Here is a 22590-nt window from a genome sequence, read left to right as displayed (position 1 = left end):
ACAAAAACAGTTGAAACAAAAGTTTGCATGATCTTAATTTTGGTAATTTGTGCCTGAACCATAAGCTTTAACAGCAGTAATGTGTCCGTCATTTCGATACTAAATATAGAAAGATATTTTAGATAACCCCGATACAGCATTGCATTTAGTCAGGTGAATAGTTTGACAAATAGCTTTATGACATCACATGTATATGTATGATTCACAATGTATTTTGAGAAAAATATTCACAATGTACAAAAATTGCACAAAATGTACACAATGTGCTTATTCTTTGTAGGGGTACCTATTAGTGGCAGCCACACACTTTTCAAAATTCTGTTTTACTTAACTCAAAAAAAATTATTGATTTTGCATCAAAAACATTAGCAGCATTACATGTGACAGTCTTCTTCCATTAACAAACATGCGGCTCATGCAAGCTGACTTTTTAAGGTCTAGGTACTGGAGTAAACTTATACAACCAATTGGGCAATTTTTTCAAAAGTAATATTTTCCAATTTTATATTGTTCACACAGATTTAAGCACTCATAACCCTGTTTTGACGGTCAAAAATTACCAACGACAAGGACATCAACATAACTGCACTGATACTTTCCAATATTCAAGGCACTGTTCAAGCATATTTAAGCATTAGACACAGTGCATACAGATCGACATGAAAGTGTTTTATTATTCATAATGCTCCCTTTAGACACAGGCTATTGCAGTAAGATATCAGGTTGCTAAATGCAAGTTGATGCATTATTTAAACATCCATTAAAGCGCAATATATATTGGCTATGTGAATAAAATAAATGTGCGACATAAGGTGTTACTTACTCAGCCATAATGGCCAGGGTACAATTTCCCAAAGTTTCAGATGTTATAACTGGAACAGCCAATTTGTTTCTAGTTGTTGTGTCCCCATAAGCAAGTCTCAAGATGCCTTAGGCTTCAGTGTCCTAATGAAAGTATTATTTGCAAAATACGCTAAAAAAGACACCTGCAAAATTTAAATTTCCAAATGTAAACATACAAAATTAACATAAATTTTCACGTTTACTTTTTAACTTCATAAACAAATCTAATCTCAATTTTGCATCTGATGATGCAACATTTTTATTCTTCCCAAGTTCAATACCACCCAATAACATTTGGCCTACATCACAGAAGAAATCTTTTGCAACGAATAACATAAAAACTATAAGGTTTTAAATATCTGTTTATTGTACAGCAAAAAAACAAAAAAAACACACACACAGCTTATTCAATTTATAATATCTTATTTAAAACGTAGCAGAATGCGAAATGCTCTTGCGATACGGAAACCAAATCCCAAGCAAGCTTTCCACTATAGCTATACGTAGTAAGTTCCTAATCGTGTCTGAGTCGTGTCCACACATAACAACAACGGGCGCATAACGCCTTTTCTGATTGTGTGCACTTCCCGAATTTCTCACCGCGGAAGCCAAACACATGCTTCACCCCCTACCCCTATGCGTCCTCTCTAACCCATTTCGCTTCCTCTATGTTTACTATTTCACGCTACAATGAATCTTACACGCTTGAATGAACATATCAGCTGACACCGGGAGGTTTTGGACAAACGTGACGCAGTAATTAACATCTGTTGCGTGGTTTTACAGACAGTTGCTCTGCTTTATTTAAAAAAATTCTGGAAATCGCCCGCTTGAATTGGATTGGGCTAGTCACTAAAATAAATTTCCGGCAAGAAAATAGTTTTCATCCAACATTGGCCGTGATTTGTCAATTAGTTAAAGAAACGTCAACTATATATTTGTTTGTTTTTTTAATTTTTAACGCAAAAACAGTTGGTAGTCATTGTTTTACCTCCACACAACAGTTGTCTTCTGTGCTGGGATAAAAAGTATACAGCGACAGCCCGGTCGGCATTAAAAATTGATGCATATACAAATCACATGTCCTCGGTTTATAAAGAGGACAGAAGTCCTCTGCGGTGGATTCACATAATTCGAAGTTAATAAAATGCAGCACACGACATTAAGCACAGCAGATGCTGCCAACTGTCATCTGTTGCTTTTAACCTGCACGCCAAATGGACCTTTGATGTGAAACATATTAAACTGCTGTGATCAAACGTTAGTAATATTTGCTATCTCGTAAATGCATGCGCATTTTATTGTTTGAAATTAAATTAATTTTGTGTAGGCTACCCACACAATCTAGCGAAATATTAAGCTTAACCAAATAGTTCATAATGTAGGCTATGTGCAGAATAATCAACATTTAAAGCAATAACAGTTGTAGCTCAAAGGCACGTATCTTGCTATATTGATACGAGAACATCTGAACAAGACTTACAGATTTTCAGTAAATTTACGACCACGAACAAGATCTGCAATTCTGTCAATTTGAAGTCTCCGGACAACCAAAGTCAATCCCAGAATGTAACTAACTTTTTATACCAGCAATCTACACTTTCCTATTCTACGACCGTCGACTTGTCAAGTTATACACTTACACCCCAGCGGGGGATAATAAGTACAAGTACAGTTTCTGCTTTTAAACACTGATCGTGCAAAATTGCCCAACCTAAATATCCCAAGCCACAAAACGTCGTGTTCGACACGATTTGTTTTCACAAGATTTTCACGTCAGTATTCAATTATTGAGCGCTGCTCATTCAAGGTCGTCTCAACGCCAATTGAATGGTTGTCATGCTCTGTTTATGCCTGGCGTACACATTTAGCCTGACCTCCAAGCTTTGATTTTAAGCCAGCTGCTGTTTGGACATGTTTTTTCAGAGAACAACTCAGCTGGAAGTCGACTAAAGTGGCCCTTATTGGCCCAAGTCCTAGCTGTAAACGCACTCTCCATCCTGATATACGCACACCAACGCACACTCGCATTTATAATGGCGCGCGCTTTCCTTCAGCGCCTAATAAAATAACCGCAGATGTGGTTGGGATGTGCTGTTTGACTCTCCCCTCCTGTCTTTGTTTATTTCTCTTGGCGCCAGCAGCTAACGGAAGCCCACATTGCTACTTCCTTACCTTAAATGCCACGCCAAGCAGCCTTCTATATGTGGCCATTCGACCCTTCCCGGCTTGAAGATGACGTGACAGGCGCGCGGCACAAGATGAATAATATGTCGACGTTCCTGTAGTATTTTAATTCGGCGCTTGAACACTTTTGAAGCTTCCCTTCAGCGAGATTAAGTTGAGAGCGAATCATAAAGACAGTTGACAAATCTATCAATTGTCGAACAAACGAGTCGAACTAATAACGGCGCCCTGGAAGTGGGTGGTTGTGACGTCACCAAATGGCCTCGGCTTTAACAAGAGTTATGGCGTTTCCTTTCCGTTTGTGCGGTTTTGCGGAAGTACGCAGGTGGATAATCTCCATTCTGTATTCCTAAAGTAATGGAGAAACAATGCTTTTTCGTATGCTTGGACAGGAAGATTTCGAAGGCCTGAACTGTCACTTATCGATTTTAATATGCAATTACACCGCAGTTGCGGTTTTGCTGGATCAAAGTCACTTTCTGGTGATTTGAAGATGATATGAAAGATCGCTCCCGGTGAGATTTGAACCCTCGATCTCAAGAGCAAGAGTTTGTTACATTGGTTTCTCAACTGGTCTGTGGAGCAACCAGGCCAATTTAGCACAGCACATCGTGGATCACTTAAGAGGCGAAAACCAATATATAGCAAGGCACAAAAATGTATTCTAATGAAGAGGAAATACTTTTATTGTGGGCAAATTTTTGTGCACCCCTGCTGACGAACCTTTCACAATCTCCAAGTGAAATTGAAGTGAATGCAGTTTCCGGGGTGTTTATTTCGAAAGTCATCAAAAATCTACACGAGACACAAAGAGAGTGTGACGACACAGAAAAGCAGCGACTTTCACAAACAACTCAATGACGTCACAATCCACAGAGAAATCAGTACTTTAGGCGCGGTGAAAACGAACAAACGAAACGGCAACGAATGAGCGAAGAAGATACGCCACAGACCAAGTATAACAGCAACCACGGGAAGTATAAAAATACGGAGGAAAGAAGGAAGTCGCATGAACACGCTTAAGACCGCAGCGGAATGTAACGGCGATTTGTTAAGTTATCGGTCCGCGCTGTGGTTTAACGATTAAACACAGAAAGCACAGCTGAATATTTCCCCCAAAGCGGCACTACCGGAAATATAAATTAGGCCACAGTATTTGAATTCACGGCAAACGTGTCCCACGTTAAACTGTTCTAGTGGTGAGGCTTATTGGATAGGAGATCACAAACTACGTTGGGTTTTAGGCATTGCGCAATAGCTTTTAATTTCTCCAGAATTCAGGTGAATTTTTGTTCACAAAACGGCGACTTCGCTACAACTACACGAATAAAGTTGGACAAAACGACTGGAAAAAATATAACTGCGACATTTTTCTATGAGTCGGCGGTTAAATGATGACTAACGGCCATTTGGTTGGACACGACAATGCATAGTGAATCGCTTTGTTTGTACATTGCTACGAAACAATTGGGCTACTGTGACGAATTTGGCTAAATTTTCACTAGATGGGTTTTTGGAGGACAACGAAAATACAAAAGTAAAAAGGAGCGCGCCGCTTAGCGGGATCGTCGAAGAAACTGCTACGTCCGCTGGGTGGCGTCAGAGCAACGTCGTGAACTCAAGCCTTCGGCTGCACCAAAAAGTTTGTTACAAGACTTGAAAATGAAAGAAGCTCCTTACATCAAGTTTTTCGTACTGGGGATTGTTAATTCAAGTCAACGCACAACAGTAAAGGATAGTATGATGTATTGCATATTGACATTGGTAGCAGATGGTAGTGAACCTTAATATTAGTGATTTTAATTAGATGCTACGTAAATATGCACAGATAGGTTTTATGCTACCATTTAATCTCCCGATCTAAACAAAAATAAATTTTCATGGCGGTAAATTTGATTCTGTTTGCTCCATGATTGCAAGTTACAAACGTTTGACTCCACGTAAAAGCCATAAAAACACGCCTTCTCATGTTTCATATTTGTGTTTTATAACAACAAGACGTTTTTTTACCTTCAACTTTCGGCCTCTGGGTCGCGGAGATGCGAAGAAAAGTCGCGGTCCGTCTTTCCTAAGATCCACCTCCTTCCACCTGCAAACGAGCGGTCACAATTTTTAGTTTATTTACGCAAAAATCGGAGGCAAGTCGCCCGCGGCCAAATGCGGTCCAAAACTTACGTAAGGTCAGGTTCGCCCAAATGCCACAGAAGACCCGATGCATCGCGTCGCCTGCACTGAATCTGGAACAAAACAAAGTGTTACACAACAGAACAACGTGTCGCCTTGGGCCGCTTGCTTTACATACTTCTTGTATGAGTAAGTTTACGTCGACAGAACTACACTTGGCGTGCTTTACGTGAATGTGAATGCTAACAATTGCGCCACAATGGCAAGGACAATGTAAACCACGTCACAATGGAGAATAACAATATGCACAAAAAGGACAATTGTATTTGAGTTTTTATCAAGTGGAAAATGCATGGATATTGGCCAACCGTGGTTTAATGACAGCTAAGAGAGCATCGAAATTCGGTACAACGAAATATTAAACACTGTCATTTGGTAGAAACACGTAATAATTTCATTCAGGATCTTAAACGCACAATCGCAATTGTTTTGTTTGAAACGAATAATTCAATGCAGGATTCGATCTTACGAATATATGATATACGAACACACGCAACCATCAGCTCATTTACAAACACAAACTTAAAAACAACTTCTTGGTGTTGTTCAACAAGGCTTATTTGAATAAAAACGTTAAAAATACTTGGCAATTTTTCATGCAAGCAGCCACAAACAGCCGCACATCTGTTATTATAACGTAACAATTTACATATTGCTACGCAACATAGCAAAACCGCGCCTTGCTGAAGTCTCCAAGCGACGGATTTATTGTTGGTTTCCATATCGCGCGATCGGTTTATGACGTCACAGTGAGTGCCGCTTTATCTCGCAAGTGGGTCAACCAATCGTTCCTGGTACCGTGGAACGAGCTTCGTGTTTTGAATGTTTGGCCAAAGGGCAGCGATTTGAAGGTCAAAGGGCAAACCTTAGTAAAAACACTTCCCCGCCAATGCTCTGCAGTGCCGAAAGTCACTTGAAGTTACGCAAAACCGAATAACGAGCCAACGCCATGAGCAAGCGGGCACAACGAGCGCGAAATCCCACTTAAACTATCAAATCCTGCTTCTAAATCCATAAACCATTCCCGCGGCTGGAGTTTCAGTACCACACGGCGATTAGGCGCAACAAACCGTGGCATGTTTTGGCAAACATAATTACTGGCATGCTACTGCGGGATAACGTTTTTTGAATTAAGCCCAGACTGCAATTTTTTGCCTAATTTCAACAATTTATGTTTCTTAATTAATAAAGTTTAAACAAACCAACAAATAATTGACCGCTGCATAACTTCACTAAAAACGAAAGCAGCCCAAACAATACCTGTGACGTAGCATCCGGTGATGTCATTCGTTCGCGCTGCACGAGTGACGTCAAAAGTGTATCGACGGTTCGTTGGTCCAAGAAATCATGTACATTGGCTGGAAGGCAGAAAGTATAGCAATTAATTACAGCACGCAACACTAAATTATTCAAATTAACCTCTAATATGCAAAACTCAACACCATAAAGCTTCTGAAAGTATCAGGTAGACTGTACAAACCTTAATTATGCGACAGGGCAAAATTGCTGTCAGTGTTATTATTTACTTGGTATCGTTAATTATGAACTTTAGTTGCTCCGTTATGACGTTGATAAGGGCATTTGCCCAAAGTAGGTGACAAAGCAGTTGTTATATTGTTGCCAGGCATATTGTATTTCAATTAATCTGTCCTGTTGGCACAATTAAACGTACTTTTATTCAAGACGTTTGAGCTGTTTTTCAACTACCCTTCATTAGGGTAATGTTGAAAAAAAAATGTATGTTTTATTGTGCCAGAAGAACAGGTTAATTGAAAAAAATATACAGCAGTTATATAACAAACATCCTTGTATTTACCTGCACTAACAATCATCCATTTAAACAAGTTCATATGAAGCATTAACAGAGCCAAACAAAAAACCTCGTGATGTAGCATAATTGTATTCGATTATTACGTCACAGAGAGATTCAAGGCAACTGTGAGGTAAACGTTGGCCGGCGATAAATCCTATTTAAATCCCATGGCTTTTTACTCCCGCCAGACCTCGACAAAGAACACGCGCGAGCACGTTTGTTGCGTCACAGTGCGTACTGGTTAAAAATAACAAATGATCGGCAAAGTCGGACTTGCTATATCGACTAAATGACATCACGCAGAGCGAGATGTCTAAATGGGAAGTGCCATTTATTAATCACGCTTGGCTATTTACGTAACAACTGCTGTTAAAAATAATCGCAGTACCTAGGGCTTTTTTCTTGTCCTTGATTCGCCGTCGTTTCACCAGAAATCTTCTTTCGCCGTGCGACGACAACTTGGCTTTTGGGATGTTAAACTCGCTGAAGTGTGATGGCACGTGACGAGCAAGGCCCTGTTGCGAGCTGAAACTTGCGTCACAGCCTTCCAACAAGCACTGAAAAGTAACCAGGGAGTTCACATCGGAGTTTTCTGGCAAAATTATTTTATTCTAATCTAGGTTTCGTTATACGATACACTTTCACTGAGATAAGACATAAAACGTTATTGAGAAAACGTAGTTAGTTTGCCAGAGGATATATGATTGCCATGCCTGGCAGCTCTAATTCAAAATTTTTCTTGCAAAAATAAGCCACTCATGTTCAGATACACCGTCACTGCAAGACTTTACAAATTAGCCTGTTCAAATTAACTTCCCCACCTCCCTTAATGGCTATCAACAGCACAAACCTTTTCGACCGATACCAAATGTTAACTGATAGACACCCAAAGTAAAAATTTCATTATAAATCAAAAATAATAATATTTAAAAAAAACTCCTATTTCATGAGACTTCAAATTAAAATGCTTTTCTAAAGTCTTGAATTTCTATTTGGTAACAGGCAGAAAATAAATATCAGTAAACATTCAGGATCAAGTTCCAGATGCTATCAGACTTACCTGAAATCTTTTCACTCCACTATGAATACGAATATGCTGCTCGAGGCAGGACAGGTTTCTTGTGGTTTTGTTGTAAACTTTACAACCAGTCCACATGCAGCAAAAACTGTTCAACACAGAAAACGTGTGTTACAAAATGCACAAACTCCCAGGTGCAAAATACTTTTTGGGGAGTATATTATCATTAATGTTTCATAAACAGTTTAGTGTTTGACATGTTTGCATTAGTGCTACGCTAATCAGTAAATTACTATTTTCCAAATGTAAAACTTATGCAAGAGAGTTTACAGTAATAGTGCTCATATATTAAATGTCAATAAACACATGGTACTGATATACACATTTTGCAACATGACAAATCATTACCTGGTTGTAGTTGAATTAACATGATGGTCAGTCAAGTGGAGGTGTAACTCGCATGAAGTTGGGAATTGCTGCATGCATTCCTCCCATTGGCATACATGTTTTATCACTGAACATATACATTTTTATACATAGGAGTTAACATTGAACTTTGCTTCTGATTGTGTTTATTCTTTTTAGTCCAGAAACTGACGATGGCATTTAGGAAAAATTAATATTTATGCGATATTTCAAAAGAAAAGATCGCATTGAGGCTGACCGTCAATCACTCTTTGTAAGTGAGGTTGGATATATGTGTGTTGCTTTTTTTATATCACAAATATGTGTGAGCTAAAGGTTTGAAAAAACAGTTGCTTAATATATGATTTACAAACAGAAGTTCATATTAAAAAAAAACAGGCATTCAAATTGCATTAGCATAAAATATCTCCATACCACTATAGAAAAATATTTCATAAAATTTCAATGATGACACAAGCGGAAAGAGAGTACATATTGATTTTACCTTTCTTTGTAGGTGTTGGCTCTGCTTTGGGTGGAGGGATAAGGCATAAACGATTCTCGCTCAGGTCAAAGTTCACAGAATGTGGCCTTGAGACCTTGAGTTCATCAAAACTATCTGACTTCGACGAGCTCTCATCAAAATCCACAACTGAGCCACTGCTTGTGGTGGTTGACTCAAATCCAGAGTCAGGACTGTCGGCAATCATCTCCACATCTTCATCACTAGTGGCATCATGTTTTGGCATACGAAGCAATGGAAGTTGGTTGCCAGGGCTGGGACTTGTGCACTGGTACTCGGAGGTTCTCCTTTGGTCCTCAGACAGTCGGACGTTGCATAGAGCCGAGCTCTCCGCTTGCTTGCTCAACTGGCTTAGGCACATGGGACTTGACACCATCGACTTTGTCGCGGTGACGGTGGGGGAGGTTGCCATGGTAACAAAAGAGGTATTGTGACCGGCATAGTTGATTGGGGTTGAGGTAGAGGTTTGGGTGGTGTACACCGATAGGTTGGCTTGTTGCCTGAAATTTTTAGGTTTGATTAATTTATTCCACAGGGGTTTATTTATGCGCCATGGTAATGCACCTGCTTTTCATAGAGACACCCTGGGTGCTGTGAAATTTCTTCTTTTGGAATCTGAAAAGCAAAGATCATTGCTATCATGGCGGGTGTGCTGAAAGACAACTAATAACATTATCATCATAATGTAAATGTTGAAAGTCAAGACTGCACTGTTTTGGTTAAATATTTTTTTTTTCTACATTAAGTATCTGGTAAATTGTAAACCATTCCTCTGGCAGTAAGTCATTAGTACTTTTATTACACTTTCGTACCTCTTTCTGGACAAGCTTGTTCTTTCCATGTCTCTGTACCTTACTTTGCGTTGTGTCACCTCCGCCATAATCTCACATAATTCGAACAATCACAGTTGGATAAGAAGTTTGTTTCTAACCTAAAAAAAAAGTTTTATCAATCACTTACAAACGACATTAAACCCGAATGTCAACCGCAACCATCACAGTCCCGAAGGCATATTTAAACGGTCTGTACAGGAAAACGTATTCTCGACCTTAATCTAAAGATGTCACACGCTTATGCACGCACTCACGAAAGCAGATTGTAAACCAAATCCAGCCAGCAATAGCGGTTGGATTAGTCTTTGGCAAGACTTACTCTTACACAGCGTAATAAAAAGTTGCATCTTATTTATTTGCACAGTGTTTATCTGTCACATTTTCCTGAAAATATTACTATTAATATCACGTTAAATCGGTCCTGAGTCCATTAGGTTAGGGACACTGATCTAACTTAGTTCTCCGGCCAGATACTGCTATAAACTGCATTATGCGTGGCTGACATAACCCAGGGCTTATATTTTGTAACGTTCGGTAACTTATCGCTATCGCACATGACAACGATGGATGCATAAACCGAATCAAAACTTCCCGAAAGTTCAAAGGAGAAAGGCTTGCGTCTGGTATCGCACTCCGCACCGATTATGCGTCATACGCGGAACAAAAATTAGCCTCAGTGACCTCATAATTCACTCATTGACGTTCGACGCGAAACTACCAAGTTTCCAAACAACCTGATGGCAAAAGTGACGTTTTTTCAAAGCGAAAATTTTGGAAACTTTACCGACATGGGGGAAGTAGGGTTTCGAAAAAGTCACCAGCGGTGTGTGCAAATATGCAAGCAAATAGTTTGCTGGGTTGTTGTAGGCAAATTGAAAATTGTCGGGTTGTCAGGAAGGTTTTCGGCGAACAATGAGCATCTTGAAATACCGGTTTTTCAGAGAAATTGAAAAAGCAGTTCGTCTCACCTTAGAATCACTTGGCAGCGAAAGCAACGAACTACATTCCCATCGTGCCTAGTAATAATTAGGCAGAAGCAAATAAATAGTAATAAATTAACAGATCCTGATCCTGCAAAACAGAAAAATTGAACATTGTTAAACAAGAAACGATTTTAAACAACCACAGACACACATGCCGAATCGAACAAAGAATCCGCTACGCCGCAACCACGTGGCAAATTCAACCAATTAAAGGACGTCACGCTCCAGCTGTCGCACCGGAGATGAAACGTGCCGAAAACGAACGTCTGCCATTTAAACTTCAAACAGCTGCTCTCTGGGAGACTTAATAGCTGCAACGCAATCGGAAATGTTTCTTTTACATTGCTTTACTACAGAAAAGCAAACCACACTGTTGTGTGTTTTGAAATACATAAATTGTGTGCTGAACGACTCACTAATTAGTAATTTCCTCATTGCGTGGTTGCAAATACAAACGCTTGTTCGATGTAATAACTCCATTAACAGAAAACTACTATTATAAAACAGCACTTGAACCACACATCGAAAGTACCACAAGTTTGTTGGCTAAACAACAAGTTTCTCCAGGAGGTCTCCAAAACCTAACTTTTTGTGGCTCCATCTCTAAGAACCTAACCAAAACCCGTCTTCAAAACCGACGCAGGTTTGTTGATGGCTTACTTTGATCCGCCAAACGAACCAAGCAAACCTTGCCGCACAGCAAAGCGTTTCGAACAACAAACATGATTTTGCCATCCTTCCAAAAGCGTTCACTTAAAAAAATGCCACGAACAATTTCGACGCCTTCACTTGAGGTTACGTCTCCAACAACAATGAACGCATATACCTCAACACAATCTCTGATAATTTAAAACGTGTAAAACACGCCCACCCGTACACACACAAGCGCGCGTGTGTCGTCGTTATCATACTGAGGCTTCCTCAATACGAAAACGACAAACCGGCTTCCTGGCGATCACGTGACGCAGGAGAACCATTGTGACGTCATAATCGCAAAAACAAACGTTCCGAAGGCCCGGCGTGAAGTCGGAAACGGCGAATGCAATAAAAAATCGCGCTGGCCGGTCGTTCTCGTGCGCAGTTCAATACGGAGCGAAGGAGTTCTATATTTAAGTGCGACCTTTTGACCGACGGGAGTGGCGGCCACAACATTACCTGTCCCAAGCAACTGTGGAAGCTGGCGAAACGCACCGTGCGCAGAAAACGTTGCCCAAGTTGGTCTTGACGTCATCAACAAACCCACGAAACTGCAAGAGAAAATCTTTTTGTTTTTCGTTGAGTTTCAATGTTTTTTGCTCGACCACGATGGAAGACAACGTTACTACAAAAGTGGAAACAAACTAGTTTAACTCATCTGTTCTTGCGGCACAATTAAACGTAACTTTTATTCACCGATGTGCTGCTGCTTGGTTGTGTGCTGTATGCACCATTACCCTGATGAAGCCTGGTTAAATGGCAGGCGAAACGACGGTAAATAAAAATTACGTTTAATTTTGCCAGAAGAACAGATTAATCAAAACACAACATGCCTGGCAGCAACAGCAACACAATCAACTACTTTCCTTGATAGAAAGTAAAAAACAGCCGCGTAAGGTGTTGTGTTTTCCAACTGGTTTCCAGCTTTCCGCAGAGTTGTCTGTGGACACACGCAGCGTAGACGCCAACCGTCTTAGTGAGTTTAAGCAACAGTAAATATGACACAGACTCCAAAAATCCCAAACGTACACGAACATACCGAGTTATTATAAATTGAGTCCTTCCAGTGTTTCTTATGGCCATCAGTGGAGTATATTACTCTAATAGTCCGATTTTATAACAATTTCGTTTTATCAAATTGCGCAACTGGTTCTGAGAGACGTTTTGTCAAAAATTGAAATGAAAAAAAAAACGCACAGATGTCTCTTATAAGAAAAGAAGCAAACGCAACAAAATTTAACGCATCTTTTACACAACCTCACGCTAGTAATTCAACTGAAATAGCTACCTTTAGGCAAATTGCAACAGTTTTTTTAATATCTGGCGGAAAAGAAACAAGTTTGTACACGGAAAATCGCATAATTGTACGGCGAATTTGATAACCTAGTCCCCACATCGCACTTTGTGCTTTTCTCAATCGAATTTCGTGGGCGCGGTTTGCCATGAAGTTCTGCCATTTTCGCGGCGTTTTTGTTCAGCGGTTCGGCGGGTGACGCAATTTACCGATGATTTCACAGCGGAAAGGTGGAATTTAAACGCCCGCGAAGACGCGAAACGTAAACAAACGAATGGAAACTTTGATCTGGACGGGGCGCCCGCTTTTGTCCATACGTCAGGTTCCATCTGGCAAGTCAAATTAGGGGACAGTTTTCATTCAATAAAAAAAGCGACTTCTCGAGACTTTCAATGAGGGGTGACGCACGATGAGGTTAAAACACAATTACTTGCCCATACTGGAAAAAAAGCAGATATATTTTGCTCAAATTTGTCCACTTACTGTCATCGCTGCGCAAGCGAACCGTCGGTGTTGGCATTCTTTCAACATGACTAATGTTGTAAAGAGAAAACGCCATTTTGGAAGAGCCACAAACGTACGTTAAAACTCGCGCAAAACCGTTTCAACCGATCGACACACTGAAAACATCTATCATTTTATGTATTCGGTCACTTTACACAATACACGCTTACGTTAAAGCAATAAATTCGGGAAAAAGCCTCCGCGCTATCACTGTACTAACTGACACAAAAGGCCATTCGATTTGGCGAAGGCTCAACACACCTTCGTACAGTTGTTGTGCGGTAACGACCGCAGCTTCTTCACCAAATACCTAACGCAGCTTTTTGTGTACAAATTAAAACACACCAGGAAAGATTTCCTAATGCACCTGGGCCGGTGGCAGCGTCGCTACAAACACTCGTACTTCACATATTCATGCGCGGCGGCATTAAATCGTGCGGCGTCGCCATCTGGCAGTGTAAAAACGCGAAAGCGCTAGCAGGAAAGAGAGAAACGTCACGCGTGCACGAGTTCCGCACACACGCGCACCCCGTTCTTTATGACGTCACAAAAAGAGGGCGCGATCCGAGTAAGCGGTCCCGGCGTGTCTGGACCGCGCTAGCGACGGAACCCTTTCTATTGGCCGTTATTTTTTTATTCTTGATGCTTAAAACACAGAACGAAAATCAACTTTTCGAAAACAGCATTCACGTGATTGGCGTTTCAAAGAAAAGCAAAACCTTTCACCCCCGAAAAAACTTCGTGAAGCGGGACTTCGTTGGCGCTCAACCTTCACGAACAATTACTGGAGATGTTGAAAGTGTGTATACTGTCAAAGTGCAATCCATGTAGTGCCATATTACTGCCCCGAAAGAATGCTACTTCGTCTTCACAGTCGCCTTATATCCTATTAAGTGGAATAGCATTCCGAGAATCCGTAGTTTCGCAATTAAGCTCTCATTACGGTGCACCAGAGGGGGGGTTGCTCATTATGGGTCGAATTGTTCTCATAGGTAAATTACAAAGGTTGTTTCGACGAAGTCAATGGTCCGTTTACATTACGACGGTCTCTTAAGCTTTCAAATATCGCAAAGATCGGGAGACAAGTTCACGGTAAAGCACGCGCCTAAAATCGGCAAAATTAAAACTAAATTCTCGTTCCTAGTCTATGGCACAGTTCAGTTCACGATATTGGATGCACAGAAGCAGTAATGAACGAAATTAGTTTTTCTGTTACACAAATTATTCTCTGTATGCAGCAGTAGCTCGTACTCCCGCTGTGTTTGTTCTGTACGCCGAATATACAAACCTAATTATACAGTCATGCTATGAGGCTAAACCGCGATTTGGTGACACCTGACAATCAGAAGTGTTGCATTTGATTTTAGTTTTGTCGCTAAAACATTTACGCATGATCAGGTTTCGGTTGTTAAAAATTAAGACTGTCATCTCAACGGTATTCAGCTACAGGAACTAGCAGCAAGAGTGGCGTTAGATTATAACAGAAATGTACATATTTGATCAGCTGTCCGCTTTTCAACAGATGGGCCCAACAGCCACTGGCGTTGAAGCAGCTACAAGGAAACGCCATTAAACTCAACTCTAAATCCCAACTGCTAACGTGCGGCAGACCACTATTATAAACTACCGGATGTTAGTTGGCAGTTTAGTGCAAACATCAAAAATAAATAATAGCCTAGATGTTGAGTCCACAATTGTGTTTTGAATTGTCAAAAAAATTTAGTTTACATACAGCAATAACAAACAAGAAAATTAAAGAAAAATGCAGATCACTATAAAGGCATTATTACCATAAGGAACAGGATAAGAGTGCCCAGTTTATAAAGGTCACCTCCTCGTGCACAATAACGTTTGCCATATGATAACATATACACTGAGTATACTTGTTGAAAAATAAAAGAAACAAGAAACCGATTCTAGCCGTTGACAACAGTTTGTAAATTTCCAATTTAATCGTAAACCTACACTCCAACACTTTCTGAACAACAACGCAAATGTAATGAACAATTTCGTGGCAACACGGCTATGACTCCAGCATTTGACATTATCTCAGCATTCGGTTTCTTATTCGAAACCATTTTTTGTTTAGGCTGGATTAAAACAAAGCATTTAAGATTTTTCCAGCTTCTGGTGTTTATTTGTTGATTTTACAATTTTCAGTTTTCTGTATTCGCAATTCTGTTAATGGCCACAAACAAACGATGACGTAGCCCTCCTTGACAAAGCCAGACAACCCAATACTGAACCAATATTACCTATTTTGGTCGAAGAAAAAATCGTTTCTGTCGACTTCGGGCTGAATTGTTGACACGGATGAATGAGTATAACGTGATATATGTCAAGGTCACCTGAAGGTCAATAAGTCATTGGCAGTTCAAGTTTGTGTGGTTTTTAATTGCCGACGAACAAATACTTCCCGTAGGGCTGTGCCTGCGAGTCCATTGTGACATCATAAAAATGGGCGTAAGCGTACATCACGTGTGTGCTGGAACAAAACTGTTGGCACGCGATTTGAATACAAGTGTCTGGGTTTAATGACTGGGGCCGACAGCATTACATACGAACAAAATAAAACCACAGACCAGTGCAAATGTAGTGTGCTCTTTTTACATGACCAAAGCTCAAATTTATTTTAACTGGCAGCGCTGGTGTTGGAAGCGCGTTTCTGACAACACGACTCTGCCCAAACAATAACGCTGTGGCGTCCAATTACTCAAGTTTTGACACGCGTGACGGAAAAGTTGGACCACTTTGTCGCACGAAGCAGATTAACATTCTGCTGACGGAGAACTCGTAAAAATAACAGACGACATACAACCGTGATCGTGTTACTGGCCTTGGTCATCTATTCTTAACAACGATTCAATAAACCCAGGAAATTGAGGGTTTTTTGCAAGGAGTAGTAATGATGCAAATAAGCTTCAGGAGCCAATTAGTCATTGTTCAAAATAAAATGAAGCGAAAAGAAACAACCATTCGACCGATGTGTGCACCTCATCAATGAAAACATTTATGTCATTTTTTGGTTATTTTTCATAGGTCTTCAGAAAAATATAGCAAAAATTCATTCCATTTAAAACAAACAAACCTCATCCCTAACCCTAGCTAGCCACATCAACAGGTTTATTTGGTAAATGGTTACAAACTTGCAGCAAACTTGTGACTGTAACATAAACGTGGTATATATTTATATGCAAGTGGAGCCAATAAAACGATTCCTGTGAGATGCATACAGATGGCCGCTGTTTCGACAATAGGTCTCAACAGTGCAGCTTGTTGTGACTCTTGGACGACAGCACACAGAAAACGTGGTATTGTTACGTGTTATTTACCATAGTATTGTCCCATAAGTTAGGAAAAGCTTTGGTTGCCATGGTATTGTTTTAACTCAAAACATCTTTTTTTATTTTCTATATTGCGGATCACATCATTGAGGCTACACTAACTGAAAAGCTCCACACACTGGGAAAATCCACGTCAATTCATGAAACGTCGTTCCCAGTTTAAGGTTTTCTTTCAGGCGCTGCATGGTTAAGAAAAAACGGTGCAAACTTTGGGAAAAGTGGCATTTTAACCCCGTGCCCCTTATGCGCATTAGTTACATATTTACCAAACAGATAAGCTGAGACATTTCGCCAAAATGCACGGTGTCTGCAGGCTGACGAGTTAAACAGCATGGAAATACAGGAAAGGGGGTTTGCGGTTCGGGTACCACACTGGGACGTAGTAATCGAACACCCACCGCGAACCAAATTTCTTTTGTGCATCGTCACCGACGCCAGTAAGTGACCCACACAAAAATGCCTGGTCGGCGTAACCGTTATTACAGAATACAATCTTTATCGAGCGTAAGTTCGCGCTTGGGAGCTTGGTATGTGCTTTACTTCAAACCCACTTAACACAGTTGAATTGAATCGGTCGCACAATTCAAAAAACTTGCAGATTGTGAATCACGTCTGCCCTTCAACGAACTATACATAGTAATAGCCTTTGTAGACAGGATTTCAGGCATTTACACAAACTTAACGTCACTTCACCTCGACGACCCAACGTTTATTGGGAACAATATATGTGCTTTCTTTAAAAACTCACATATATACTATTTGCTGACGACTGATAAAAACTCGTTTGCAAACGCTCGGAGCGGAGCTTTCACCGCCCTGCACCGTCACAATCGACTTTGTGAGCGAACAAAGAAAGTCTGTGACGTGACAACGGGAGGGACATGCAGTGTCGACGGGCGGAAACGAGGAAGACATTTTGGCGAGGGGCGCATCGTTAACTAGCTGCAACCTAATAACCATCTATTCCAAGAAGAATCCAGTTGTTCCGAGCGGAACAAAACGGTTAACTCTCAAAAAGGAAATGTTGGCAAGACTGAAAATTCCAAACAATACCATTCATAAAATTTTGACTGAGTATCGAAATGGTGGATAAACTATGATCGACAGAAGTTAATTTGCAAACAAAAGTCACTCCCACTGACCCACTTGCGAGCTAATCGCTTCCACATGACAATTCTTTCTTATTTCCAACATCCTATCGCTCCCTAACTCTTGTCCACGCCTCAAGATTTAAAGTACCGGCAAAATCGACGGGCGACACGGGGTTGGCGGGTGTGTGTGTGCGCTCGAGGCGTGCGGACGTAACCGTGCGTGTGCGCGGCCTCCGGCCCCTCCTCGGCGATTGCAGCAGGGTCGGTGAAAAGTGGGTCAGGTCGAACGAGCAAAACTACGCAGTGCTATTCTCATTTCATTTGCACTGCGACGGCGACGCGAAATAATATTTTCTTTTGGAATTTTTCGTACACTTTCGGCTTTGTTCGTGGGGTCTTCGGTAAACGTTGTTTAATAAACATCAAATTTCCTTTCGTTTTGACACGAAATTGCGCTTTCGTGAGGGAAAAGCAAAATGACATCTTGAATACTATTCAGGTGTCATCTTCTGACACAACGCTGAATAACATACAAATTTGCATTCATTCTAAATTTTAAAAAATCAGAAAACAAAACTGACGAAATATTTCAATCAAAGCGAGAAAGTTTTGAAGATATAATCCCCAAAACAAAAGTGGACATAAGATAATATCGAAACTGCATAATTACAACACGGAACCAACTTACGTAACACAGCACTGCGCTTCATTGTATTGCTGTTCTAGCAAATGCTACCAGGTTGAAACAATCAACACCAAAACTCGTCCTGCAAGTCCTAATTAGAACACTGAACAATGAAGCGCTTCGCTTTATTAACCCACAGCCATTCGACGCATTAGCGTTGCAGGTATCTCTAGCAAGCGTTGAAGAAATGTGGCGTCAAACGTTCCACGAAACGCTTCGAATTTCAGACTTTCGCGGCTTTCACAATCGTGTTAGCGCCAGAGCTTTATTGTCAACAATACTGGCTGCGTCAACCGCAAACCCAATAGTTTTTTGGTGACAGTTCGGCCGCATTTCGTCGCGACGCAATTTAAGTCTCGGCGGAAAAGGTTTGATATTGCCTCGAGGCTATGCGACTTTTCCGTCGCTTTTATCGATTTCAAAAGCGCCCGAGCTCCCGGAAGAGTGGCAAGATTATTCACATTTAATGGCACTCGTCGCTTTTGTCGCAGCATTCATTACCATATGTGTGGACTGTTGCACGCTCACCTAATTTTACTGCATAACTGCAACACTACAATCAATAAAGGATATTTGCGCAAACGCAAAAGTCATTTAAAAACTGCTTTGTTGATAATGAGTAATTGTTGTTTTTGTCACAGTATTTTCAAAACAAAAAATTTCCATTCTACTCTGAAATTCATCCATGTTTGATAAAATCACGCACAAACACGTCCTATTGGCTGCTGAACTGGGTGACGCTACACTTCCTTCATTTGTAGTTTTGCCTGTAAATAACTTGTTTGGTTCTAAATTACATCAAATCAAACTTTTTGTTGCGAAAACATACGATTTGATCCATGAACACACATAGAAATAACACAATTCCCGTCCGCCATTACACACGGCGTCAGACGTTGTTGGAACTGGAAGAGAGGGAGCCAAACCGGGCCAAACGCCCGGTGAGATATTGTTAGGTTTCCGGCAGGTGCGTGTAGGAGAGAGTATACATCAGCCCTAGGACACTCAATTAGCGGCAGTTGACGCCCCAAAAGCCGGCAAACGACCTTAAAATTTCCCCGCATTGGGCATTCGCACGTGAATGACATCGCCCTGATTACGGCGGTTAAGGTTGGGTTACGACCGCGTAATAGAAACGACGCATTTGACAGTTAGTTGCATCAAAACCGTCCTCACATGTTTATAAATAGATAGGGCATTTAAAACAAGTTTGTATAATGATTACATAACGAATTATCTAAAATCATGCCGTTATTCTACGGTAAATAGTTCATAAGCACGTACTATGCTTGACATTTATGTTGTGGATACGATATAGGTTTGAGTTATACTACCATTTCTTGTCAGCCCGCCAAAGCCATTCCTTCCTCCCTCTTGGAATATGAACATAAATTGTTTTGTAAATCCGACAGCTTGTATGTTGAACACTCTAAATCAATAACCATATGACACACCACTCTTGCGCTTGACTTATCTTCCAACCAACAAACCGCACTTAAAAAAAATCTTCCAATTCAACACAACACCACATGTGAACTAAAATCTACACCCTCGCCAAACACCTCAACTACAAGTGGAAGTTATCTCGTCGACGAACGCATGCTTTGCCGCCACCCCCTCAGCAATTTGAGTTTTCACTTTCAAGCTCGGTGGTCTCTTCACGCATGACACATCTAACTGCCTGTAACGAATCCCACCAACAATTTCGGGATCAGTCATCAATGTGGATGGCGCCTCTACTACGCTGTCTTCTCCACAAATTCGTATCTCACTTTTTTGACCAACTCACTTTCTTGTTACATAACAAAGATTCTGTTTTTCTGTAGCCGGAGAACAGCAATTTTAAAACGGTAACACCAAACAAGTCCTGCTAAAGAACAGAACGCAAAGTTTGGCTTACTTACTATATTTTAACTACATTGAAATTTGTACCATGCTGAAGTCCATAGTAATCATCTTTTTACCAGACAGTTCAGACAGAATGGAAAACATACAACATACTGTGTCACTTACACGTTTTCGCTGTAGACAAAATTCCACAAGCTTTCCTTACTTTTACAGTTGAACACTTTTACAAAAAACTACTGGACAAGGCGACACTACTACACAAATTATAACTGGGGCTTTCCTTTCGTTTCTCCCATGCATGCTACGGTATTTAACGTAAACTTGGTACCTCCTGTGATCACGACGATGATTCACCATACCCGCATGTTTCGACCGCTGTAGCGATGACTAACGTCACTCTGTGGCGTCGATGTTACGCTTAGCGATACTACTGTGTATGACGTGTCGACCGACGTATTTGCGTCAAGTCCACGTCAACCACGTTCAAATTTAGAGAAGGAACTTGTCAAGTGGTCTTTCAGTTCCACGTGAAAAGTTAGTATTCACGGACAAGTTCCATGAAACAGCAACGCGTGTGGTTTGTGATATTATTTCTAAATTTTTTGACAACAGAGCACCGAAACCCAGTTGTTTTTCTTCGGGGAAACACTTCATACCACAGACCGCCAGACCTGTAAACCAGGGTTCTGGAGCCAGAAGGGGTTCTTTTGGCCCCTTTTATAGCTTCATAGAGACAGTAAACTAATTTACGAAACAATGTAAATAACAGTTTAGTACAAAATATCTCTTTGTATGCGAACGGTTGCCCACCTCTGACGTACAACAACTGGCGAAAGTTGTTGCTACGTAAACAAAGCAGTATCTCCATCTATTGAAGTACAAGTTAGGTAAAGGAAATAAAGTTCAATATCCTTTCGCATAATTACACCAGTCAGACGGTAACGAACCGACGATTTATTTAAGACGATAAACGTGAAGCGCCGTTACTATACGAATTCACAAAGCCGTTCATCAACTGACCACACCATTGAACCAAGCTTACAGCAAATTAACCAAACTAAGCCAAGCCCTATACCAAGCTATCTGACGAACCCAGTGCGAAAGTTTATAAGATTTAATAACATGGCATTCGGAATGTTAATTACCGGACTTCGACGACAATGCGTGAAACGTGAAGTAAGGAGCTTGCGCAGCTGAAACCGCAAAACGGAAGGAGTGCAAGATTTACGTGTTTTAATTGTTGGCGTGCGGTTTGAAATGACGCGGGTAACATATAGGTTTTCGATACGACTTTCGACTTCAAAGCGAAAACATTCTGTAAACACGGATGTCTAGAATACACAGCACAGTACCTACTCTCCAACCATAGATTTTCGGTATCAGGTGAGTCTGTGAACATTTTAAATTTATATATCTACAAGCTGCCCAAATATTTTGGTGAAAGGTGGTTAACACAGTTCTTAACAAACTGATAGTAAGATTCCTTGCCACTTTTTAACGTACGCATACGTAGACCGTAGTCCATCATCTCCGTTATACAGTATTTACAAATCAATTGTACCTTAAATATTTGTCCGAATTACACGAAGATCCGGAATAACCGTTATTGTGCTTGGTCAACTTCTACACAGTTTGAATTCTTGTCAATTAATTGTTAAGGAGTGGGGTGGGCTCTCAATCTGAATGACGTTTTTGTGCCACTTAATAAATAAATGATAATTGAGACAAAGAAAATATAAGCAATTCGTAACGCATAGTAGTTTAACACGAAAAGCGACCGTGGCATGTTGTTCAACGTATTCTAAATGTCAAGCATTCCACGCTTGTGTAGGGTTAAAAATTAACCAAAGAACAAACATTTAAGTCCACGGGTTCATGCAAACTGACTACAAACACTTTCGTTTTGCGCATGCAACGACCTGAGGGCTGATAAATTCAAGGAAGCACAGGTGAATTGTCTCTTTAGCCTCACTAAAGGCATAGAGGCCAAGTTACATTACACACATTCAAATTTAAGCATTCTCAATCATGTCTTATATCCGCCAGAATGTTTTCGCTTTTCAGATGAAAAGTAACTTTTTTAGCCACATTCAAAGTGTCTGAATGAGTGGGCATCGCAACACAATAGCTTTGACTTGGCCAATCAACAAAACAAACGCCGAGAAACAGGAGAAACGGCGTCACAAAGTGCGCGTGTATGCAAATATTTTTAGAATTGTCGCCCTGTCAACGCCCCTTGCCAACACGCCAAACCTCTCGCGCACACAATCGGTACTAGTGACGTCACAATGGAGGACGCCGGAAACGCGATCCTTTTAAAACGTTCTTTGGTGGAACGT

General features: G+C 40.7%; 2 protein-coding genes across 2 annotated transcripts in view; one reads left to right on the top strand and one right to left on the bottom strand.

The window, feature by feature from the left end:
* Positions 1–3785: 3785 nt before the first annotated feature.
* On the bottom strand, positions 3786–10898 carry LOC145912391 (uncharacterized). Its single transcript, XM_082999844.1, has 11 exons — positions 10775–10898; positions 9786–9904; positions 9538–9588; positions 8956–9473; positions 8454–8559; positions 8088–8193; positions 7416–7584; positions 6475–6572; positions 5206–5267; positions 5041–5119; positions 3786–4660 (listed from the first exon to the last, which is right to left on the bottom strand). The coding sequence occupies exons 2-11, from the start codon at positions 9851–9853 to the stop codon at positions 4649–4651; spliced, it is 1269 nt and encodes a 422-aa protein (XP_082855970.1). The 5' UTR covers positions 9854–9904; positions 10775–10898; the 3' UTR covers positions 3786–4648.
* LOC145912394 (uncharacterized) overlaps positions 6704–22590 on the top strand; it is a 53377-nt gene continuing 37490 nt past the window's right edge. The window contains exon 1 of the mRNA XM_082999850.1: positions 6704–6717. The gene's annotated coding sequence lies outside the window, so the exon portion shown is untranslated. The remainder of the gene's footprint in view (positions 6718–22590) is intronic.

This window comes from Ascidia mentula, chromosome 8, assembly GCF_947561715.1.
Source record: "Ascidia mentula chromosome 8, kaAscMent1.1, whole genome shotgun sequence".
Lineage (NCBI taxonomy): Eukaryota > Metazoa > Chordata > Ascidiacea > Phlebobranchia > Ascidiidae > Ascidia > Ascidia mentula.
This window is presented reverse-complemented; position numbering and strand designations above follow the sequence as displayed.

Coding starts and splice junctions, on each gene's coding strand:
- LOC145912391 (XM_082999844.1), bottom strand. CDS start 9,853: ATGGCGGAGGTGACACAACGCAAAGTAAGGTACAGAGACATGGAAAGA. Junction 9,474..9,537: donor GGTGTCTCTATGAAAAGCAG/GTGCATTACCAT, acceptor TAAAAATTTCAG/GCAACAAGCCAACCTATCGG. Junction 8,194..8,453: donor GTTAATTCAACTACAACCAG/GTAATGATTTGT, acceptor TGTGTTGAACAG/TTTTTGCTGCATGTGGACTG.